The sequence below is a fragment of the Gadus macrocephalus genome, chromosome 8, assembly GCF_031168955.1.
Source record: "Gadus macrocephalus chromosome 8, ASM3116895v1".
NCBI lineage: Eukaryota > Metazoa > Chordata > Actinopteri > Gadiformes > Gadidae > Gadus > Gadus macrocephalus.
In genome coordinates this window covers 14,407,469-14,426,487 of record NC_082389.1, presented here as the reverse complement: position 1 = coordinate 14,426,487, position 19,019 = coordinate 14,407,469, and the positions used below count along the sequence as shown (strand labels likewise).

Here is a 19,019-nt window from a genome sequence, read left to right as displayed (position 1 = left end):
CAATTGTTTCACATACTTGTTGTCTTCCATGTATTTGCCCCCTAGTGAATTGTTCAAAGAACTGCACCCAAAGAAATAACCGGAATCCGGATGTCATCATCTTTTGCTTTTGTCCCCCAGACTTGTATCTCTTTAGCTAGAGAACTATCGCACCGCACAGCATTATATTTACCAGTCACCATGTCCAGTTCTTCAAATCTCGTCGCCATGAAGAAAATTGTGCAGCAGCTACGCTTTGAGGCGAGCATTAACAGAGTGAAGGTATTTATTGAATGATCTTAAATAACTGATACACCTGGAAACGATCCGCTAACTGGGCTAACGTAGGTGGGCGACGGCGTTAGCAGCTAACGCTGCTCGGGAAAAGAAGGGCGTGGGACTCGAAGGGAGACTGTTGATATCCTGTGGACTCTGGGTGTCAGCACGATGAAAACCTATTTTAAAGAGTGTCGCGTTAACAATGTCTCGATACATTGTGGCGTGATTGACATCATAGATCGGTGTAATGCAGTATTTATGTACAGTCCTTGTGAAGCGCCCTAAGGCGCCCCCTGTTTGCACCCACCGAAATGATGAATCAACCGAAACGATCGAAATTGTTATCTACTGAAAAGTGTGCCCGTGTTTATTTTACATCAGTGTTCATATAATGTACTTATGTTGATGTGTCACTTTCGTTCTCTCGTTTACAGGTGTCCCAAGCTGCTGCAGACCTCCAACAATTTTGCATGCAGAATGCCATGCAGGACCCTCTCCTGACCGGAGTGTCGTCCAGCACTAATCCTTTCAGACCACAGAAAGTCTGTTCCTTTTTGTGAGACCACTGCATTCATCGGTACGTATTAAGTCTTCTTATAGTCAACAACGTCTACACATTTTTATTTTCTTGCTTGTTAATCAATTTAATTGGCAAATTGTAAACTTTGCATAGAAATTCTAAGATTGTTTTTCCCATTCCATTTAGATATCTAATAAAAATGTAAGAACACTCATAAAAACAATGAACACCATTTTACTGGGATGGGGGGAGAGATAATCTTTGAATTGCTTCTTTGTGGAGAGGTTGGATAACTGACAATGATGGCATTCATAAATAAGTATGTCCTAGCAAAACGAAATAGGTTATGTCTTACCGAAATATATTTTGTATTTGTTCCACAGGCCTTCTGTTAAGTGCTACAGGGAAAAGTTGACCTCAACACTGCTCTTCATGTCAAGCCATTATAATACTGCCACGTGATCTCTTTTGTGTCGATAAAGATGAAATCGTGTCAAAATTGCCATCTATTTTCAACCCGAGGAGAAGAAAGACGGTTTTATTTTTCATGGCACAGTGTGATTTTTTTTTTTCAATTAAATTATTGTGCCTTTTCTAACGTTCTATTTTAGCCATCAATGTTCTTGACTTTTTTGTATTTAAGGATTAAAATACATTCTTTACTACTCTCTCAAGTAAGCTGCATTGTGTGTCTTATCATTTATATTTTTACAATTAAACATTATTACATTTCTCATGATAAATAGTGTTATATAATCATTATTTCTGGCATAATTTCTGGCCAAAATTCCCACAAATTATTTATGGGTCACTTGTATTTATAATTTTTATGTTTTTTTGCCTCAGTAAATTTTAAAGTACCGCACGCTTTGATAGTTATTAATTATGTATCGACATTGTAATTAGGTCTCAATTCAATGCTGTTGAATGATCAATGTTCTCAGTAGCGCCCCCTGCGTCAAATATTGAGAAGGGTCCAACTACAGCTCCACCTCCTTAGGCCCCTTAGTTGGCCAATGGGGGTTGAGCATGACCTCCCAGTTTTGTGAGCCAATGGGGTAGCAATTAAATGAAGACGGGGGGTGGTTAAATCCGGTAGTATCGCGAGACTCAAAATGCGGAAGTCAAGAAAAAGGAATTCCAAAGACACAATTATTTTAGTTACTCTAACTTCATACTGAGCTCAGGCATGTATTTCAGTATTTATATTTCAATAGAGTGACATGTTGGTATCTATGGATGAAACTGCTTTAGCCATGGAGGATTTTAAGATAGAAAAATAAACGGTGTCATGTGACCGGTGTGACATGAGTTGCTGTGGAAACACGAGCCGCTTGGAGTTCCAGTTACTAGTCCATCTCAACTCATCCAAACCATAATGTACTAACTAATATTAATATTGGACACTCTTTCCTGTCTCATAATGTACCAAGATAGTACAACGATGCCTTTTCTACAGATCAGATGAGTCCTTTGTCAGGTCTAGAATTAGATGAGCCTTATTCAGGTAAATCAGAGTTTTTAAATCTAACCTATCTTTGTTCCTGCAACAACCTATTCTTCCTAGACTTTTACTTTATGCACCTAATATATCTTAATGTATCATATCTATAATTCCAACAGTAACAAGTGTCCCATGAGAGATGATGCTGCAGGATGGCTCAACGCAGATCCTCTGCCTAACTGCAAACAGTGGCGTTCCTCTGTTCACCAGGGGGGCCTCAAAACAGCTCCCCTTCTCCGTCATCGGCTCCCTGAACGGAGTCCACATGTTTGGAGATGGCCAGGGCGTTGTGTTGTCCAGCTGTCAGACTGACTGTGGCGGTAGAGTTGTATGGCGCGTCTTCCACAATAGCGTCATGCTCATTGCTGTCAACGGGGGACAACGGTCAACGGGGGTCATTCAAGGCCATGTCAAAGGGGAAGAGCTGTTCTTGGAGCGGCTGCTGGAGAACGTGTGGAACTGCATGGTGCTGGTGCTGGGAAGGGACGAGCTTACCAACACGAGGAATGTGGAGCGGCTGAAGAAGGACCTCCGCTCCTGCTTCGGCCTCATCGACCAGCTGCTGGAGGACAGGCACCAGGGCATCATGGGAAACCTGACGCACTGCGCCGACTGCCTCCTGCCCCCCAACCCCGCGCTGGTCCAGGAGGCGGTGAACGGCTTCACCCAGTCTGTGGACAGTGAGTTTGGCTGCCTGGTGGTCCACGGCCGCGTGGCGGCGGCTACGGAGAACTGGTGGCGCCTGGCACCGCAGGAAGTGATCCTGCTCTCCGCTCTGATGCGCATGCTCTCTTCCTCTGGCTCGGCCTCATGCGACTACCCGGTGTTCCTTCCCCAGGGCAGCCCCACGGTGGCCCACCGGCTCCTCCGCTTCCAGCTGCTCCCAGGGGCCGACGTGTGCGTGCTGTGCGGCCCCACCCCGTCCCTGCAAAAGGCCCAGTGCGACCTGGTGAGGCAGTTCTGGTCCCCGTTGGTGGAGACGCTGAGGGATTGCCTGGCCGTCGGAGAGCGCTGCCTGCCCAGCACCGTGTCCCTCAGCGTCCCCGACGTGCTGGCCCTGCTGGTCCTGAACCGGGAGGCCCGGCGCTCCGTCTCCTGTGTGCGGGCCAGTGCCGACCGCAGCCCCACCCTGCCCTCCAAAGCCCGCTGCTGGGAGCTGCTCAGGCTCTTCTACATCTTTGCTGCCACGCGCTACTTCAGCCAGGAGGAGGCGCCAGTTCCCGGCGCTCCGGCAGAGGACAAGGCCCACAGGAGAAGCAGCGCTTCTGGGGACTTTGTGGCTGGATTTCCCCACCAGCCCATGCAGTGCTATCTGGTCACAGAGGAGTGCAAGTGCTACGGCCTGCAGACCCAGCAGCATCAGCTGTTCCTGCTCACCCCGCTCTCGGTGCCCACCTTCGCCCTGAGGAACGTTGCCACGCAGACCCTCTTGGCTGTCACAGCAGACACTGGGTTTTAAAGAAACATTTCTTACTGAACATGTTCAATGTGTTTCAGGTACAGGCTTTGCTTCTGGCTATCTACTGTTTTTTAAAAGGGGACTCACCAGTCCATAGTATTTATTTGAAATATGAATTTGGTTTATTGGGAGTTATGCTGTGTCACTACATACTGGGGATCAGTACAGGATCAACAGTGTCTCAAATTCAGTTGCCACACCAAAGGGAGGTAACTTGTGATGTGACTTAGCAGGAAGGGCTATTTGCAATAGTTGCTATCAGTTAGCTTACTCTGTGACAGTGTAAGCTTAGCTTTGTGATTGAACCTATGTTTGAATTATTCACTGTGAGAGACTTGAGACCAACTGAGAACTATAACCCGAGGGCAATGTCTGGCCGTTCTTACTTTTTATCTATCCTGTAGTTTCTGTCCCTGTTCATGTTGCCTTCAACCCTATGATTGCTTCATTAGAAATATCTAATGATTGTCTAATACTGGCATTGATTATTCTGTGTATTCTTGCCAATTGATTGATTGCATTAACAATTATGTGTTGTTTGTGTCTGGATATCAATGTATATTCAAACAGATCAGATTATTAAATGGAATGAGATGAAAATGACCCAAATCAAATCACAGTGACTAATGTGATGCTCTATTATGCTATAGCCCACTGAAGAATATATGTTTAATTGGATTACTGTGAATAATAATATTTAAGTGGATGTGGTTGGATGTTCAAATGTGGTAAAATGATAGTGGCACTGTTATTTGTGTTCATGAGCGTTGGTAGATAAGTGATATCTTGCCAAAGCACAGGGTGTTCAAGCCCTCACATTTAATCAAGGTTTGTCCTGGCCTCGATGGTCTAAGCTGTTGCCAACCCATGATAGAACCCTGTCCCTTGTGTGTGGATGTTAAATGTGTGTGGGGGAAAGTATTTTTAAACTTTTAAGTAACTCCTGACTGACAGAATGGCTGGATTGACAGCAGCTATACAGAGAGCTGACCTTGTTCCTCCACCTGACATTTGCCCTATAATAGTCTACAATATGCCATCCAAACTCAAAACAGAATGCAAAGCATGGGCTTCAGCCTTGCAGAGACAACTGGCTGGTATCTACTTCTGGTTTCCAGTGGTTCAACTTCCTGTGATATTGTGTAACTCTCCAGTTAGAATTATATCTCAAATGCATATGAAGACTAGACAGACAGTTCCTCACAGATATAACATTAAAAACTATAAGAGGAAAGAAAAAACATTCTCAAAATGTAGATAAAATGCAGGCTATTGTTTCGATTTGTTATTGGCATAGTAGAATCCTTTCCAAATCCTCCCCCCACGTGTAGTGTAATTCAAAAGATGGTTGAGCGGTCGAGCCTGGTTGGTCCAGTGCTCTTACATAGCCCCTCTTATCCCTTCCGTCGCCTCGGTAACCGGAGACTCGGCTCAGATTGGCAACATAACGGTGTGAGTGTGAGCAGAGAAACGGCATGAGGGGAGGGGAGGACAACGTACACACAAGGAGGCGGTTATTCAACTCGAGAGACGTTTAGAGATGTTGCCGTTAGTGCTGAAGTCCTTTGTTCGGATCGTTGTTGTTAAATTCAGTACTTGGTAAGATATAAACCGTAGCGTAACGCTAACCAGTTTGAAGAAACGCCTCCCGCCGGCCGGTGCCAGGTTCAAAGGTCCAGGCTCGCCGTGGTCAGTTCACAAGTGCGGTTGTGGCACTTTCATAGCGTTGGAGAGTTTGGCTAGAGTTGGGACGGTGGTTGCAGAACACAAAGGATATTTGAATATATCGTGAACCCTTAAGAATAACATGGCAGCCACTTGGATACAAAGAATACCGTCTAGGAACGTCCGTCTTCTCACAGGTGGACGGAACGACACGGCGTTCCTTTGCGGCGGCGTACAGCAGCAGCAGCAGCAGCACCCCGCCGCACACCCGAGCACCCCGGCTGTTCATTCATCGTCCCCGCTGCACCGCTTCACTGCCCCGAGCAGAGCCCACTCTGGACTCAGTGCCTCGCGGCTTGGATACGCCAAGGAGAAAATGTCCGAGAACGGACCCTGGGGCAAGGTGTTGACAATCGACACCATGAATCCCACGGTGAAGAAGGTGGAGTACGCCGTGCGGGGACCCATCGTGCAGCGCGCCGTGCAGATCGAGAAGGAGCTTCGGGAGGTGGGTTTCTCTCTCTCTCTCTCTCTCTCCCCCCCCCCCCCCCCCACTGCAGGCCTAGTCTTTGTTTACATCTTTTGAGCTATTCGGTATAATTTGACACAGATAGTGATTGCTAACAGCTTTGTGACTTGTATTCTTTCATAACGAATAACGGATCCAATCAGTCGTTGTACTTGGTGCTTACGGTGCATGTGACGTTACTGCATGGTGCACTGACGTTAACAGAGGTATCTGGGCACCAACAAATAATGCAGAGATAGCGTTTTAGAAGTTGTTATCCATACGTTGGACATTGAGGACATTGAAAACGTATTCATTTATTACATATTCTTGTGCCTAAGAGACTATAAGTCTGAGTTGCATGTGTATGGATGTACCTCGTCAGGTCATTTGCATGTGGAGTGGAGTGAAGGTATTTGGGCAAACATATACTTTTAAATCATATTTGCAATCTTGCAGCATCTGTACCGTGCCGAATTGTCGACTTTATTCCCGATCCATGACCATTTGCTTCCAATCACCATTAGGATTAGTCCCTTTCCCGAGTATTTACAAATCCACCCCTCCCTCCCCCCTAAGTCCCTTGTTATTTAATTAGCAGAAGGCCTATAATTAGCCAGGCACACTACAGAATCCAGGGAGATCTACTGAGATAATTGGCCGGGCTCACCTAGACCCTGAGCTATTTCTTTATTTCTATCTTTTTACTCCTTTCTCTCCTCGAGTGGTCACCGTTATCTTCACCACCTCATCGTTGGAACTCGCGGTGTGGTTTACAAGTATCGGAGGAACGTTGTCCATCTCCAATATTTGCAGAGTCCTCAAAACATCTGCTTTTAAAAGCGATTACTATTTACTACATTCTGATAAAATCGTGTTCATTCCATTATTGCCATCTGTGATGGAGCTACTTTTTGAGAAAAACATTGGACGCCAGGACAAGGACATACTCTTATCCTCTCAGACTGGTTGGCCGCATAAATTATACCCCTTACTACATACTCTACAAAAACACTAATGTGTGTACTAAGGCGCATCATTCATGCCAACACATTGGTTTGAATAACGAATAGTTGAAAGCAATAGCCTGTTCTTCTTTCAGCAATTCATGTTGTCAAGGAAACCAAAGCTGTACAGAGTGCAGTCAGGTGTGTTAAGTGTGGTTGGGGCTATTAGCCTCCCTTGGTGAGAGATGAATCTTGTGTCTCAGAGAAGAGACATTTATAGCAGGTTTTCTGTGAGAAGATGGCCTATTTAAGACCTTTGCGGTCCTTCAATGCTGTTAATTGAGAGCCAGCTCATCCTTAGCCAGTGGGCTCTCCTATCAAGCCACCAGCATAGGATAAATGGTGCCCAGAGGCCTCTATATTCAGTGTCTACCCAGTTTCAAACACTCTGTACTCGTGTCACCCTGTACAAATGTAATGCCAGTGCTTTAACTATAGAACATTTTGCGTCCTTTGCTTCTGTCACTGTATCACTACCTGAAAAGAATTGTCCCTATGTACAGAGCTCCCAGAATATTTTATTAATCTCCAAATAAATCACAGCAAAACTGATGATTGATTTATTTCAAGTTGAAATCTTGAAGATAACCAAAGATTTTCATTTGAATACACTTAAGTCACCATCGCCAAACAAGTTAAAACAATGCTGATTGAGCCTATGGCCCAGTGATGAAAGCCTGTGCATTTGCAGTGTTATAATTGTTACCAACTGGGTGTTGGACATTCCTGCCTTGCCCTCAAATAACAAGTAGTGCACAGCTAGCGATGCCTTTGCCCTCGCCCAGCGGCAGTTGGAAGGCCCAAGATTCTGGGTACGGCGGAGCCACCGCATCAGGCTCGCTCATCAACTGACTGGTGGCTCAAGTGGCAGAAGTTTGTCCGCCACTGGAGCCCCCAAAGAGAATGAAACCGAGCTCTCCGAGATGACCACTTTAACACTATGAAAGTTGCATTAAGGAGAAGATGGTTGATCCTCAGACCGGCCCACACACGCATAGTGTTCCCATCTACGATTTTATTTCAAGCAGCTGTGCTGGGGTGGGTATGAGGTGCACTATGTTGATGCACGCCTGCACTGTGTTGATGTGTGCAACCAACACTATTTGTCAGTTGTCAGTATTTTCCCTCGATATTTCTCCAATGATATTACGAATTCTACTACTAATTGTTTGGTTGCACTAGGGGGCATCCACATCTTATGATATAAATACAGTGTATACATAACAAATATTGATTATAGACATCATTATTTGCGTGGCGGTAGTAATCCAGTGGCAGCAGCTGGATGCATGAAGGAAAAACCCTGGGATAGGTGCAGGGTGTCTGGAAAGTGGGTCATGACGTTTTATTTTTTATCATTGAGGATTTTCCTGACACCCAATCTCACTCACTCAGTGTGTGAGTGAGATTGCATAGTTGTCCTCACAGTAGATTCCTGTTAACCTTAACAGTGATTCTTTTGTTTTGCGAATAAATCATCTTATGAGGAGACTTTGAACCCTGCCAGCCCAAATCATTATTCCTTCCTAATCCTTTCACTCAAAGTTTATTGTTGTTGGCGATTTCACTTTGATGTGCAGTTTAAAAGAAACCATAAACATTGCTGTGGATGTACTGAGCTGAAAGCAAAAAACACATAATTAGTATTGTCAAATTTGTCACTAGGTAGAACTATAGGAGCGAATTGCCTTCAGCTTTAAATTGGGTTCATTGTTATGGGAACAAAATCTGTGACACCCTACGAGTCCGGAGAGAACCGTAACGTAACGATGGCAATCAGAAATGACACACAGCAATATAAAGTACAACAGTAAAATAATTGTCCCTCATAGTTTTAATTTATTGTGAGCCTCGTTAAATAGTTTGACACTAGTTTACAATAAGAGCCTATCTTCAGCCCCTTTTGGGGGTGGTTGGTTATTCTGTGTGCTTTGCTTGGTCTTTGCTGAATGTTTGCTCCCATCATTTAAAGACAACATAGGGAACCATCCAGCCTCTGTGGGGGGAGGTGGCTGTTGTTCCACCAACTGGGGGGATGTTTTGGTTCTAAATGATCCTGGGCTCTTGATTGTGAATGTTGAACCATGGACTGAGGAGTGTGCATCGGTCCGGCCCTTCCATTGGCTTAGCCAAAGAGACGCCTCCCTTGTGCAGCCAATGAGGGAGAGGCCAAATGAAGGTTGTGTTCTTTTCGATACGAAATATTTGGACTGGAACGGCTTTAGCGGTTGACCCTGGCAGGACAAACACCGGGGGGGGGATTTCAGCTGCGTGCCTCTGGGACGAATAGCGTGTGGCACTCTTGGGTTCCAGACAGACACCTGGTTGTGTGTGTGTGGGTGCGTGAGGGTGTGTTACTGTGTACCAGGGGTCATGTTGTTTTCTCAATCTCAGTTTGCTGTGACGCCCATTTTATGTTCCTTGGCTCAGAGTCAGACTGACCCAAGACGAGTCTAAGGTTTAGAGGATAGGAGCATTTTTCTGTGCATCTTGGGCTGTATCTGTAAGATAAGGACACCCAATCGGCCTCCTGGTCTTGATGTGCACACATTAGGGACACAAAGGTTGTTTGGACTGATTTGAAGGACCTGTATATTTCTCCAGCTGATTGTCAGAATCAGCTGGAACAATATACAGGTCACTCAATGGTAAACATAATTTATTGTATTATGTTATTCCATATTTGAGATAACTTCTTAATGATGCAATATCGGATACATTTAATTTAATTCATCCATAACATTCCCTCTGCTGAAAATTAGATCAAGCATGCATGGTTCTGAAAAACAAATCTCTGGGAAAAATGTAGACCAGATGTGTGTGTGTGTGTGTGTGTGTGTGTGTGTGTGTGTGTGTGTGTGTGTGTGTGTGTGTGTGTGTGTGTGTGTGTGTGTGTGTGTGTGTGTGTGTGTGTGTGTGTGTGTGTGTGTGTGTGTGTGTGTGTGTGTGTGTGTGTGTGTGTGTTGCTGCTGACACAGCAGAGTTTAGTTTTGGAAGCAGCAACTTTTGCTTGGTTGACTTGCTAAGAGACATTGTCCTCTGCTCGGCCATTAGCTCAGTTCCTTCCGCTTGTTTTCTTTTGATAACAGCAATGGAGCAAACAATGAAGTCAATCAGATCTCTAGAGTTGAACAGACCTTCCCTTCACAGCTTTCTGCACAATTATGATCTTTTAGATTTGTGCTACTCAAGCCTCCATGCAGTTCAACGAGTCAGCAGTTTGTTCCTGTTAAACCCACAATGACCTTTCAAACATGAGAAACTGGGCAATAGTGCTATTTCTGATATGTTATAATGATGATTAGAGCCCAAGCGATGTATCTGTTGGCCGATTCTATCGGTCGATATTGGCTTATCACAGATATATCGGTGTCGATGTTTGCCGATATGCACTGATATTTGAAATGGTTTTCTAAATGTAATCGCCTCTTTATAAATTCTCTATTGTGGTGGTTGATAAACCAAATTGTTAAACTTGGCACATCCAAATAAACACCCCCAACATTTAGTTTGACATTCCTAACCCTACATGATCTGTGTGAAGCTTAGTAGCCCCCCCAATACGGTTCATTGGTTCCTTTAGCTCATGGTGTGTGTGTGTGTGTGTGTGTGTGTGTGTGTGTGTGTGTGTGTGTGTGTGTGTGTGTGTGTGTGTGTGTGTGTGTGTGTGTGTGTGTGTGTGTGTGTGTGTGTGTGTGTGTGTGTGTGTGTGTGTGTGTGTGTGTCTTTTAATGGGAGTGTGACAATGTTCTTCTCTTGTGTGCGTGCGTGTGTGTGCTTGTGTGTTGCTGACACAGCAGATCTTAGTTTTGCAAGCAGCAACTTTGCTTTGTCGACCTGCTATGAGATACTGTCCTCTGCTCGCCCATTAGCTCAGTTCCCTAAAATTAAGAAGACAAATAAGGCCCCAATTAGGAGAGAACTGCTGCGAACACAGGTGGTGATCTTGTCGTGACGTCTGAGGGCCTTTTCCAAGGCGCTCACCTGTCACGACCAAGGGGCCGTCTGTGTAGACGTGTTGAGCTCTGCCTGGGCAGCGGTGTACTGCGCTGTCCGTGAGAAATTTGAGCTTTTCGACCCTTATTGTACAACGCCACGGTGTGTGTGGATGGTGAAGCTCCATCTGAGCAGCGATGTGTAATGTCCACGTCCGAGTGAGGGTTAGGATTCCTCGACAACTATTATATCGCTACAGTGTTTGCCGCATTTCAAGTACTAAAAAAAGTATCATAAAGTTGCTGTTGGCCGTAACCATGGGGATCACAGGTCCCCCCCCCTCCTCCCTAAAACTCTCAGCCCAAAACAATATATTTTTAAATATCAGTGTTCAAATTCCAGCTGAAAATGTGGGTGCACTGGCTCTTCGGCAGTTCCATGCATTACCCAGCCAACCTCTTCTTTGCAGTCTATATCATCATTTGACATTGTTATTTTCTTCTGCCTGCAGGGAGTGAAGAAGCCTTTCGCTGAGGTCATCAAGGCCAACATCGGGGACGCACACGCCATGGGTCAGCAGCCAATCACCTTCTTCCGACAGGTACGCAGTCTGCACCGAACCTCTCCCATGCCCCATCTCCCACACATGGCACCGCATATTTGAATGATTGAATTTCCATCCAGCTGCTGTTTAAAATGTTTCAACTGTCTCTGTGTCTGTCTCTCTGCCTCTTGGCTCTCTCTCTCTCTCTCTGTCCCTCTGTGACTTTCTCCCGATGGTCCTCAGGTGCTGGCCATGTGCTCTTATCCAGAGCTGTTGAACGACAGCTCCTTCCCAGAGGATGCTAAACATAGAGCCCGCCGCATTCTGCAGTCCTGCGGAGGTAGCAGTCTTGGTGAGTGGCGTCCTTCACTGGGCCGCAGGTCACGTGGGAACTCGAGGTGGGGGGGGGGGGGGGGAAGTATCTCATCTCAGCGTTTGTACTTGTCAGACTGTCAATACATAATCAGCTCTCTCTGTCTTGCCGTCTTTCTTTCCACTCACTCACTCACACATTCTCTCCCCCTCCCTTCTCCCTCTCTCTGTCTCCCACCGGTCTCTATTGTTGCCTTGGGTCTCTCCATGACCTTTGCCCTCTCCCCCAGGCGCCTACAGTGCCAGCCAGGGCATCGACTGCGTGTTGCAGGACGTGGCCCGCTACATCGAGCGGCGGGACGGCGGCATCCCCTGCAACCCCGAGAACGTCTACCTCACCACGGGCGCCAGCGATGGCATCATGGTGCGCAGTGGTCTTCATGTTCCGTTAGCTCTAAAAGTGCAGAGTGGACGGTCACACCGCCTGCATACGTTGTGGACCCAGTTCCACGTCAGCTTTTGGGTTCAGTGCTTAAACTTTGTGAAAACCCCATTAGCTGTGTAACTAGGGAGATCTGGCAGGATTAATCTCCATCGTGCTATAACCCTCAGGACCTTAGAAAACGCAAACATTGTCTTCATTTCAATAAACAAATAGAAACCGAACCATTTCCCTCTATAATGCGATAGATATATATATATTTGCATTTGACGACATCGCAGGGATAACTGCGCCACACTGCGTGGCCCCGAGCTCTGTTGCCATGGGAACCGTCTGGACGTGTCCTCCTATGCCCTGCAGACCATGCTGAAGCTGCTGGTGTGCGGCGAGGACGAGGGGCGCACGGGCGTGATGATCTCCATCCCCCAGTACCCGCTGTACTCGGCGGCGCTGGCCGAGCTGGGCGCCGTGCAGATCAACTACTACCTCAACGAGGACAAGTGCTGGAGCATGGACCTCAGCGAGCTGAAGCGCTCCCTGAAGGAGGCCCGCCGCCACTGCAACCCCCGCGCCCTCTGCATCATCAACCCCGGGAACCCCACCGGTAGGAAGGACACGGCGGGCGGGCGTCTAGAGTGAGCGTGGGCGTGTGTGAATTAGGGTTGCCGCGGTATACGGTATTACCGGTGTTACCGGTGTTGAGGCCAACACCGATTACTCTGTGTTGCACACCGGCAACACTTGACGAGAATTGACGCGCTTCCTTACAAGACCGGTAACCATAGCAACGGCAGTAAACAAAGCCCAATCCCTACGTGAGCTCCCCGCGCTACGGCCATCCGGAGGCGCACAGTGCTTTTGGCCATGATATTATGATATATAAAATTATATTATACTCTTATATATAGAAGGTTATAAGACGCCGAGAATTGGCGCGCTGCCAGCCGCTGTCACCGAGTGTGAGAGGAGAGTTGACGGAGAAGATGGCGATTGACCTATGGTTTCGAAGTTAATACCGTTTATACCGGTAATACCGGTGTTGACACGAGCGTATTACTCAGTGTGAAAATGTCCACACCGCGGCAACCCGCGGTGTGGACATCTTATACGTGTGAATCGTATAAGATCCTCGACAAATGTGAGGATTGTACAAAATTCAATCAGTTAATGTACAAAGAAAAAGTGCTGATGAACGTTCATGTCATAGTCACGGTCTGAAAGGTCACGGGACTGGACAGGGAAGGGGAGACCAACATTTAAGGAACATAAAAAAATGTCAATGGCAGCAATATAAATGGTTCTGCTTTTTGTTTAATGGTCCTTGGCTGTAGCTATGCCAAGCCATTGGACTGAAAACCCTCATTCTTCTCATCTCATCTCATTTTCTTCCGCTTATCCGGGGTCGGGTGGGGGAGCAGCTCAAGCAGGGGGCCCCAGACTTCCCTTTCCCGGGCCACATTGACCAACTCTGACGGGGGGATCCCGAGGCGTTCCCAGGCCAGTGTTGAGATATAATCTCTCCACCTAGTCCTGGGTCTTCCCCGAGGTCTCCTCCCCACTGGACGTGCCTGAAACACCTCCCAAGGAAGGCGCCCAGTGGGCATCCTTACCAGATGCCCGAACCACCTTACTTAGACTCCTTTACCTTTCTAAGTAAAGGAGCAGCGGCTCTAATCCGAGTTCCTCACGGATGGCTGAGCTTCTCACCCTATCCCTAAGGGAGACGCCAACCACCCTTCTGAGAAAACTCATCTCGGCCGCTTGTACCCGCGATCTCGTCCTTTCGGTCATCACCCAGCCCTCATGACCATAGGTGAGGATAGGAACGAAGATCGACCGGTAGATCGAGAGCTTTGCCTTGCGGCTCAGCTCTCTTTTCGTTACAACGGTGCGGTAAAGCGAACGCAATACCGCCCCCGCTGCTCCGATTCTCCGGCCAATCTCACGTTCCATAGTACCCTCACTCGCGAAACAGACCCCGAAGTACTTGAACTCCTTCACTTGGGCCTCATTCTTGCATGTTCTTAATCAGTAACCTTTTTGCCACGGTGGCAATGTTTTAATACCTAATGTTCCACTAGAGGGCAGCAAAGGATGGCACTGCCAAACTCAACACTCAAACACCACCCCTCCTCCCACAGGCCAGGTTCAGAGCAGAGATTGCATCGAGGATGTGATCCGCTTTGCTGCTAAAGAGCGCCTCCTACTGATGGCAGATGAGGTAAAAACAATATATAATTTATTGTGATTGTTTCTCCTTTTGTATACGAGTATTGTTACGTTTCTTCCCTTCACTCTCTGAACTATAACGCAGCGTGCGTGTTTTTGTGGCTCAGGTCTATCAGGATAACGTGTACGCAGAGGGCTGCGAGTTCCACTCCTTCAAGAAGGTTCTGTTCGAGATGGGACCAGAGTACTCGGACAGTGTGGAACTGGTCTCTTTCCACTCTACCTCCAAGTGCTACATGGGAGAGTGAGTTTCAGGAGATTGTATCTAGCGGCGGAGGGGGAAAGTGTAGAGGCTGGGGTCGACTCCCAGCCGAAAGGTTCCAGGTCTGAACGCCTATGTCTGCAGTCAACCTGTAAGCACCCTTGAACCGGACGCCCTAACCCTAACCTGCTCATTAATGAGCAGGTTTATTAAACCAATCAAAATCACTGGATGACCAAACAGTACGTAGTCTGGTTAAAAACGTTGCCCAAATAGTTTCCCGTGACCCGTTTCCCTAGCTGACCTGTTTGTCGTCTACAGATGTGGCTTCCGTGGGGGCTACATGGAGATCATCAACATGGACCCAGAGGTGAAGGCCCAGCTCAACAAGCTGGTGTCGGTGCGTCTCTGCCCCCCCGTGCCCGGCCAGGCCCTCATGGGGCTGGTGGTCAACCCCCCGCAGCCCGGGGAGCCCTCCTACATCAACTTCATCAAGGTTTGCACGGGGATTATTATTAATCAACTGTTGACTTATAGACGTCGATATACATGATGGATGTTTTTGTCAAACTTTATTGGTTTATATTAGATGATTAAAAGCTTTAATCGCGATTAATCGCATAGTATTTGTGCGTTAGCTCGAGATTAATCGCACTTTTAAAAATGTATTTAAAATCCACTCCAATTTAAGTTAAATTATAAGACACATTATCATTCATACCAAATGTACTTAATAAGCAAAAACTAGACCAAGTGATCTTGAGAGAGTTTATTGACTCACTCAGTGAGGGTTTAATATGAAACTTACAGAACACCACAGATTTGGGAATTGTAAACAGGCTGTCACTTCCTGCAAGTGTAATTGTAAGTAAAGAAGTGAATAAAAAAAAATCTGATATGAATGTCGACATTCTGTGGGCAAAACCTTTCAAATTCAAAAAAAAAAAAAAAAAGAGAAATAATGAATGTATGATCTTTATCTGTCAAAGTACATGTAAGAGTACAGCAAAATTTGGGAGAGCTCCCCCCTGGTGCTTAAAAAAGAGAGGACAAGGAACATGTATAAACAATATACATTATGATAAAAAACAATCAAAACAACTAAACCTATTCTGTACACCATTGATAAATAAGCTATAGGCTACTTTTGCTTTCTAAGCTAAAAAACATTTTATGGGCAGAAAAGCTAACATAATTACACATAAAAACTGAGTTAAAGTGCAGCTGAATGACTTGTAAACATGATAACCCAATATTGGACAAGTCCTTAGATAGATAGATAGATAGATAGATAGATAGATAGATAGATAGATAGATAGATAGATAGATAGATAGATAGATAGATAGATAGATGGTTCACAGTAGGGTATTGCACAGTTCCCTGGTAACTGCCACATGTTGTGTGCGTGTGCTCGTGCGGGATTGTCGGAGAGGTCAGGTCTTGGCAACGTTCAGCGCCTGGATGGGTCGGGGGAAGAAGCTACATTTTAGCCTATTAAACGTGCATTAATGTGTCAATTTGTATTAATCGCGTACAAATATGATGTGTAAACGCGTAATTAAAGCGTTAACTTGCCCAGCCCTAGTGTGTATATATGTATTATGGCTGCAAATTGGCCCTCCCTGGGATAAGCCATCCCTCCTCAGCGTCCCTTCCCTTTCCCACTGTGTTTTGGAGAGCATTGAGTCCTCCTGAGGGCTTAGGCCAGGGAAACGTGGGCCTCTAAACCTCCTCAAGGTTATACAACCTCCCAGTAACTTAAATTGGTCGATCTAATAGCCCTGCCTTCTTTAAAGGCTGACCTTTCTGCATGTCTCATTGCTATTGATTTGCTGCAGACAGGCTTCTGTTAATCTATACGCCACCACGCTCCGGTGGCCTGCTAAGTCTTGAAACCCAAAACCATCGGAAGGCCGTTGGGTTTGGGATGGGGGTTTGTTTTGCCTCCTGCATTAATGTGGTTCATTTCAAGACCTCCATCTTGTCTCCGTCTGCTCTCAGTTCACTGTGTGTGTTCCAGTGCTTTCTGAGCTTTTCAGCACATTGCTGTGCTTGTTACAACTCTGCCCTACTTGTTGTTCACTGAGGACGGAAGTTGTTGATAATTATTAATCTCTTGACCCTCGCCTTCGTTCTCTTATCTTTCTTTCTTTATTTTTCCTCCCTCCCTCCAGGAGCGTTCTGCCACGCTGAGTGCCTTGGCAGAGAAGGCCCGACTGACGGAGGAGATCCTGAACACGGTGCCTGGCATCAGCTGTAACCCTGTGCAGGGAGCCATGTACTCCTTCCCCAGCATCAGCCTCTCAAAGGCAGCCATCGAGGAGGCAGCGGTCAGTCCCCCCCTCCCAGTCACTTCATAGTGCTCCATCGTTTTTTTGTTTTTTCGTAAACTCTAATGTCCGTCACCTAATTTTACCTATTTGGTCACCTATTAGAGCTCTCACAAAAGTAACGTTTTTAACATTTGTATTATCTACTGTACTTTTCTCACCCAATCACTCACGCACGCACATTCTTCATACCCACATTTGAAATTGCCCATGTGTGATAAGGAACCCGTTGTCTCATGACTTTCTTGGTGTTCCTCCTGCAGGAGAACGACCAGGCCCCGGACATGTTCTACTGCATGAGGCTGCTGGAGGAGACCGGCATCTGCCTGGTCCCCGGGAGCGGCTTCGGCCAGAAGGACGGCACCTACCACTTCAGGTAGCAGGACCATGGGTTCACCACACATACTCACACGTGATCCCACTACTCCTCACTCATCCTTCATCAAACTGCTTCCATTTCAGTTGCTTTGTCGCTCCCTTTTTAAAGGCCTATCCATGATGGGTTGATATAAATGACCCCTTGACCCCTCTCTTTCATCCCCCGTTCAGGATGACCATCTTGCCGCCGATGGACAAGCTGAAGGTCCTGCTGACTAAAGTGAAGGAGTTCCACCAGAGGTTCACCAACCAGTACTCCTAAAGCTGCAGCCTCCTCCTCCTGCCAGGACATCAGGGGGAGTGCTGGCGCACCGATAAACACCACAAACTCAATAAATAAGTCGTTTAGAAAGTGCCTTCCCCTCTAAGTGGCTTTGGTGGTCTCCATGATGATGTACTTTAGCCCCCACCTTCTGTGCGGTAGTTCGTTTGGAAATGGTGCAAACGGAGAAGCGAACTCTGTCTCTCTCTATCTCTGGTGTATCAGCAGACACTACTGCTACAAATTGGGTGAGAGACGGTTCAGGAGTAAACAAAGGACGGCAGAGTAGTGTCATGACGCACACCATCTTAACGTGTGCCATTTGCTATCTTTAAACAATATATACACGTACATACATAGGCACATGCATACACACATACAAACATACGCTGGTCGGTGTCTTTCTTTTTATAACAAGTTTACAAAAAAACTTGTCTTATGGATAATGAAATGAACCTGAAATATGAAATGAAAATGTATGGAATATATGCCAAATAATAGACGCAGGAATGAGAGATATCAGTTGAATCAAATGAACATAGACTAGTAAAAAAGAATGTCAAAGACCCCTCCCTTTTCATTCTGCCAATCACTGCATTTGGATGATTTTGCAGTTCTGATTTTAACTTTTCTTTAAAACAAGTAGGTTTTTCGAAGGCGCACAATGTTTTAATAATGTCATGTGTAGATTAAACTCTGAAATGTTTCTGTTATATGACAACTAATCATTTGTAAAGTTTTGATATGGATGATGTCTTTATTTCTCTGCCTTAATTCTGAATAAATCCTAATAGCCGCAATGGATTGTCTCAATGTCGTTTACGTATTCACACCAGGGAAGGCTTAGTTCGATCGAAGGACTAAAACGCAACCAAAGTTTATTTTTTGGTTTTCTGCAGTTCCTTTATTGCAGTTTTTCGCAACAGTCCGAGAATCTGTCAGCAACGTACGTGTGTGCATCGTTAAACCATTCGACAAGACGGAGGGGGTGGGGTAACGCATTAAAAAAAAAGTAAACAAACTATGGAGTTTCAGCGTGCTGCCCTCGTTGTGCTACTTATCAGGGATTGGTTACATAGAGTTACAAACATTTGCAGTAGCCTACTTTTGGAGCATCAGAGGCGTTTGGCACAAGTTCAACGTCGATGTTATGATCATTCTACTTGCTGTAGTTTGGTCTGGCTTTGCGAGACTAATGCTATGATGATGCTATCCGCCGACCGCTCGAACGCCTTCTCACCCATCCTTGTACTGAATGTATTTAATGCATCGGAATTTTGTTCTCCAACATAGGCTACTTTATATGTTGGCGTCTGCCCAAATATCCAAAATACATTTCGTCTCCTCTTCGCTCCATGTTGAGCCACGACTCATTTTGAACGGGTCTGATAACGTGATGCCGCTCTTATGACGTGACGTTGATCTTTGAATTAACCGCACAAATCAAACAATATAAATGAAT

The 19,019-nt window shown here is 46.0% G+C and overlaps 3 protein-coding genes and 1 long non-coding RNA gene across 5 annotated transcripts; all 4 read left to right on the top strand.

The window, feature by feature from the left end:
• Window positions 1-93: 93 nt before the first annotated feature.
• On the top strand, window positions 94-1,452 carry LOC132463299 (guanine nucleotide-binding protein G(I)/G(S)/G(O) subunit gamma-5-like). Its single transcript, XM_060059358.1, has 3 exons — window positions 94-261; window positions 693-835; window positions 1,162-1,452. Exons 1-2 carry the CDS (start codon window positions 181-183, stop codon window positions 816-818), a joined length of 207 nt encoding a protein of 68 aa, XP_059915341.1. The 5' UTR covers window positions 94-180; the 3' UTR covers window positions 819-835; window positions 1,162-1,452.
• A 152-nt stretch (window positions 1,453-1,604) lies between these two features.
• Window positions 1,605-4,344, top strand: fuz (fuzzy planar cell polarity protein). 2 transcript variants are annotated; one of them, XM_060059330.1, is made up of 3 exons: window positions 1,605-1,969; window positions 2,216-2,285; window positions 2,402-4,344. In XM_060059330.1, exon 3 carries the CDS (start codon window positions 2,422-2,424, stop codon window positions 3,739-3,741), a length of 1,320 nt encoding a protein of 439 aa, XP_059915313.1. In that variant the 5' UTR covers window positions 1,605-1,969; window positions 2,216-2,285; window positions 2,402-2,421; the 3' UTR covers window positions 3,742-4,344. The 2 variants fall into 2 exon arrangements, with proteins under 2 accessions (XP_059915313.1, XP_059915312.1); XM_060059329.1 differs by having other exon boundaries at window positions 1,605-2,285.
• An 811-nt stretch (window positions 4,345-5,155) lies between these two features.
• On the top strand, window positions 5,156-18,357 carry LOC132463276 (alanine aminotransferase 2-like). The gene is made up of 11 exons (XM_060059322.1): window positions 5,156-5,914; window positions 11,369-11,458; window positions 11,645-11,753; window positions 12,004-12,137; window positions 12,516-12,759; window positions 14,297-14,376; window positions 14,492-14,628; window positions 14,908-15,082; window positions 16,762-16,917; window positions 17,181-17,293; window positions 17,467-18,357. Exons 1-11 carry the CDS (start codon window positions 5,549-5,551, stop codon window positions 17,555-17,557), a joined length of 1,695 nt encoding a protein of 564 aa, XP_059915305.1. The 5' UTR covers window positions 5,156-5,548; the 3' UTR covers window positions 17,558-18,357.
• Window positions 5,946-10,638, top strand: LOC132463303 (uncharacterized). Its single transcript, XR_009527004.1, has 2 exons — window positions 5,946-6,667; window positions 6,733-10,638. It is a non-coding gene; the product is annotated as an uncharacterized LOC132463303 (long non-coding RNA).
• Window positions 18,358-19,019: the final 662 nt, after the last annotated feature.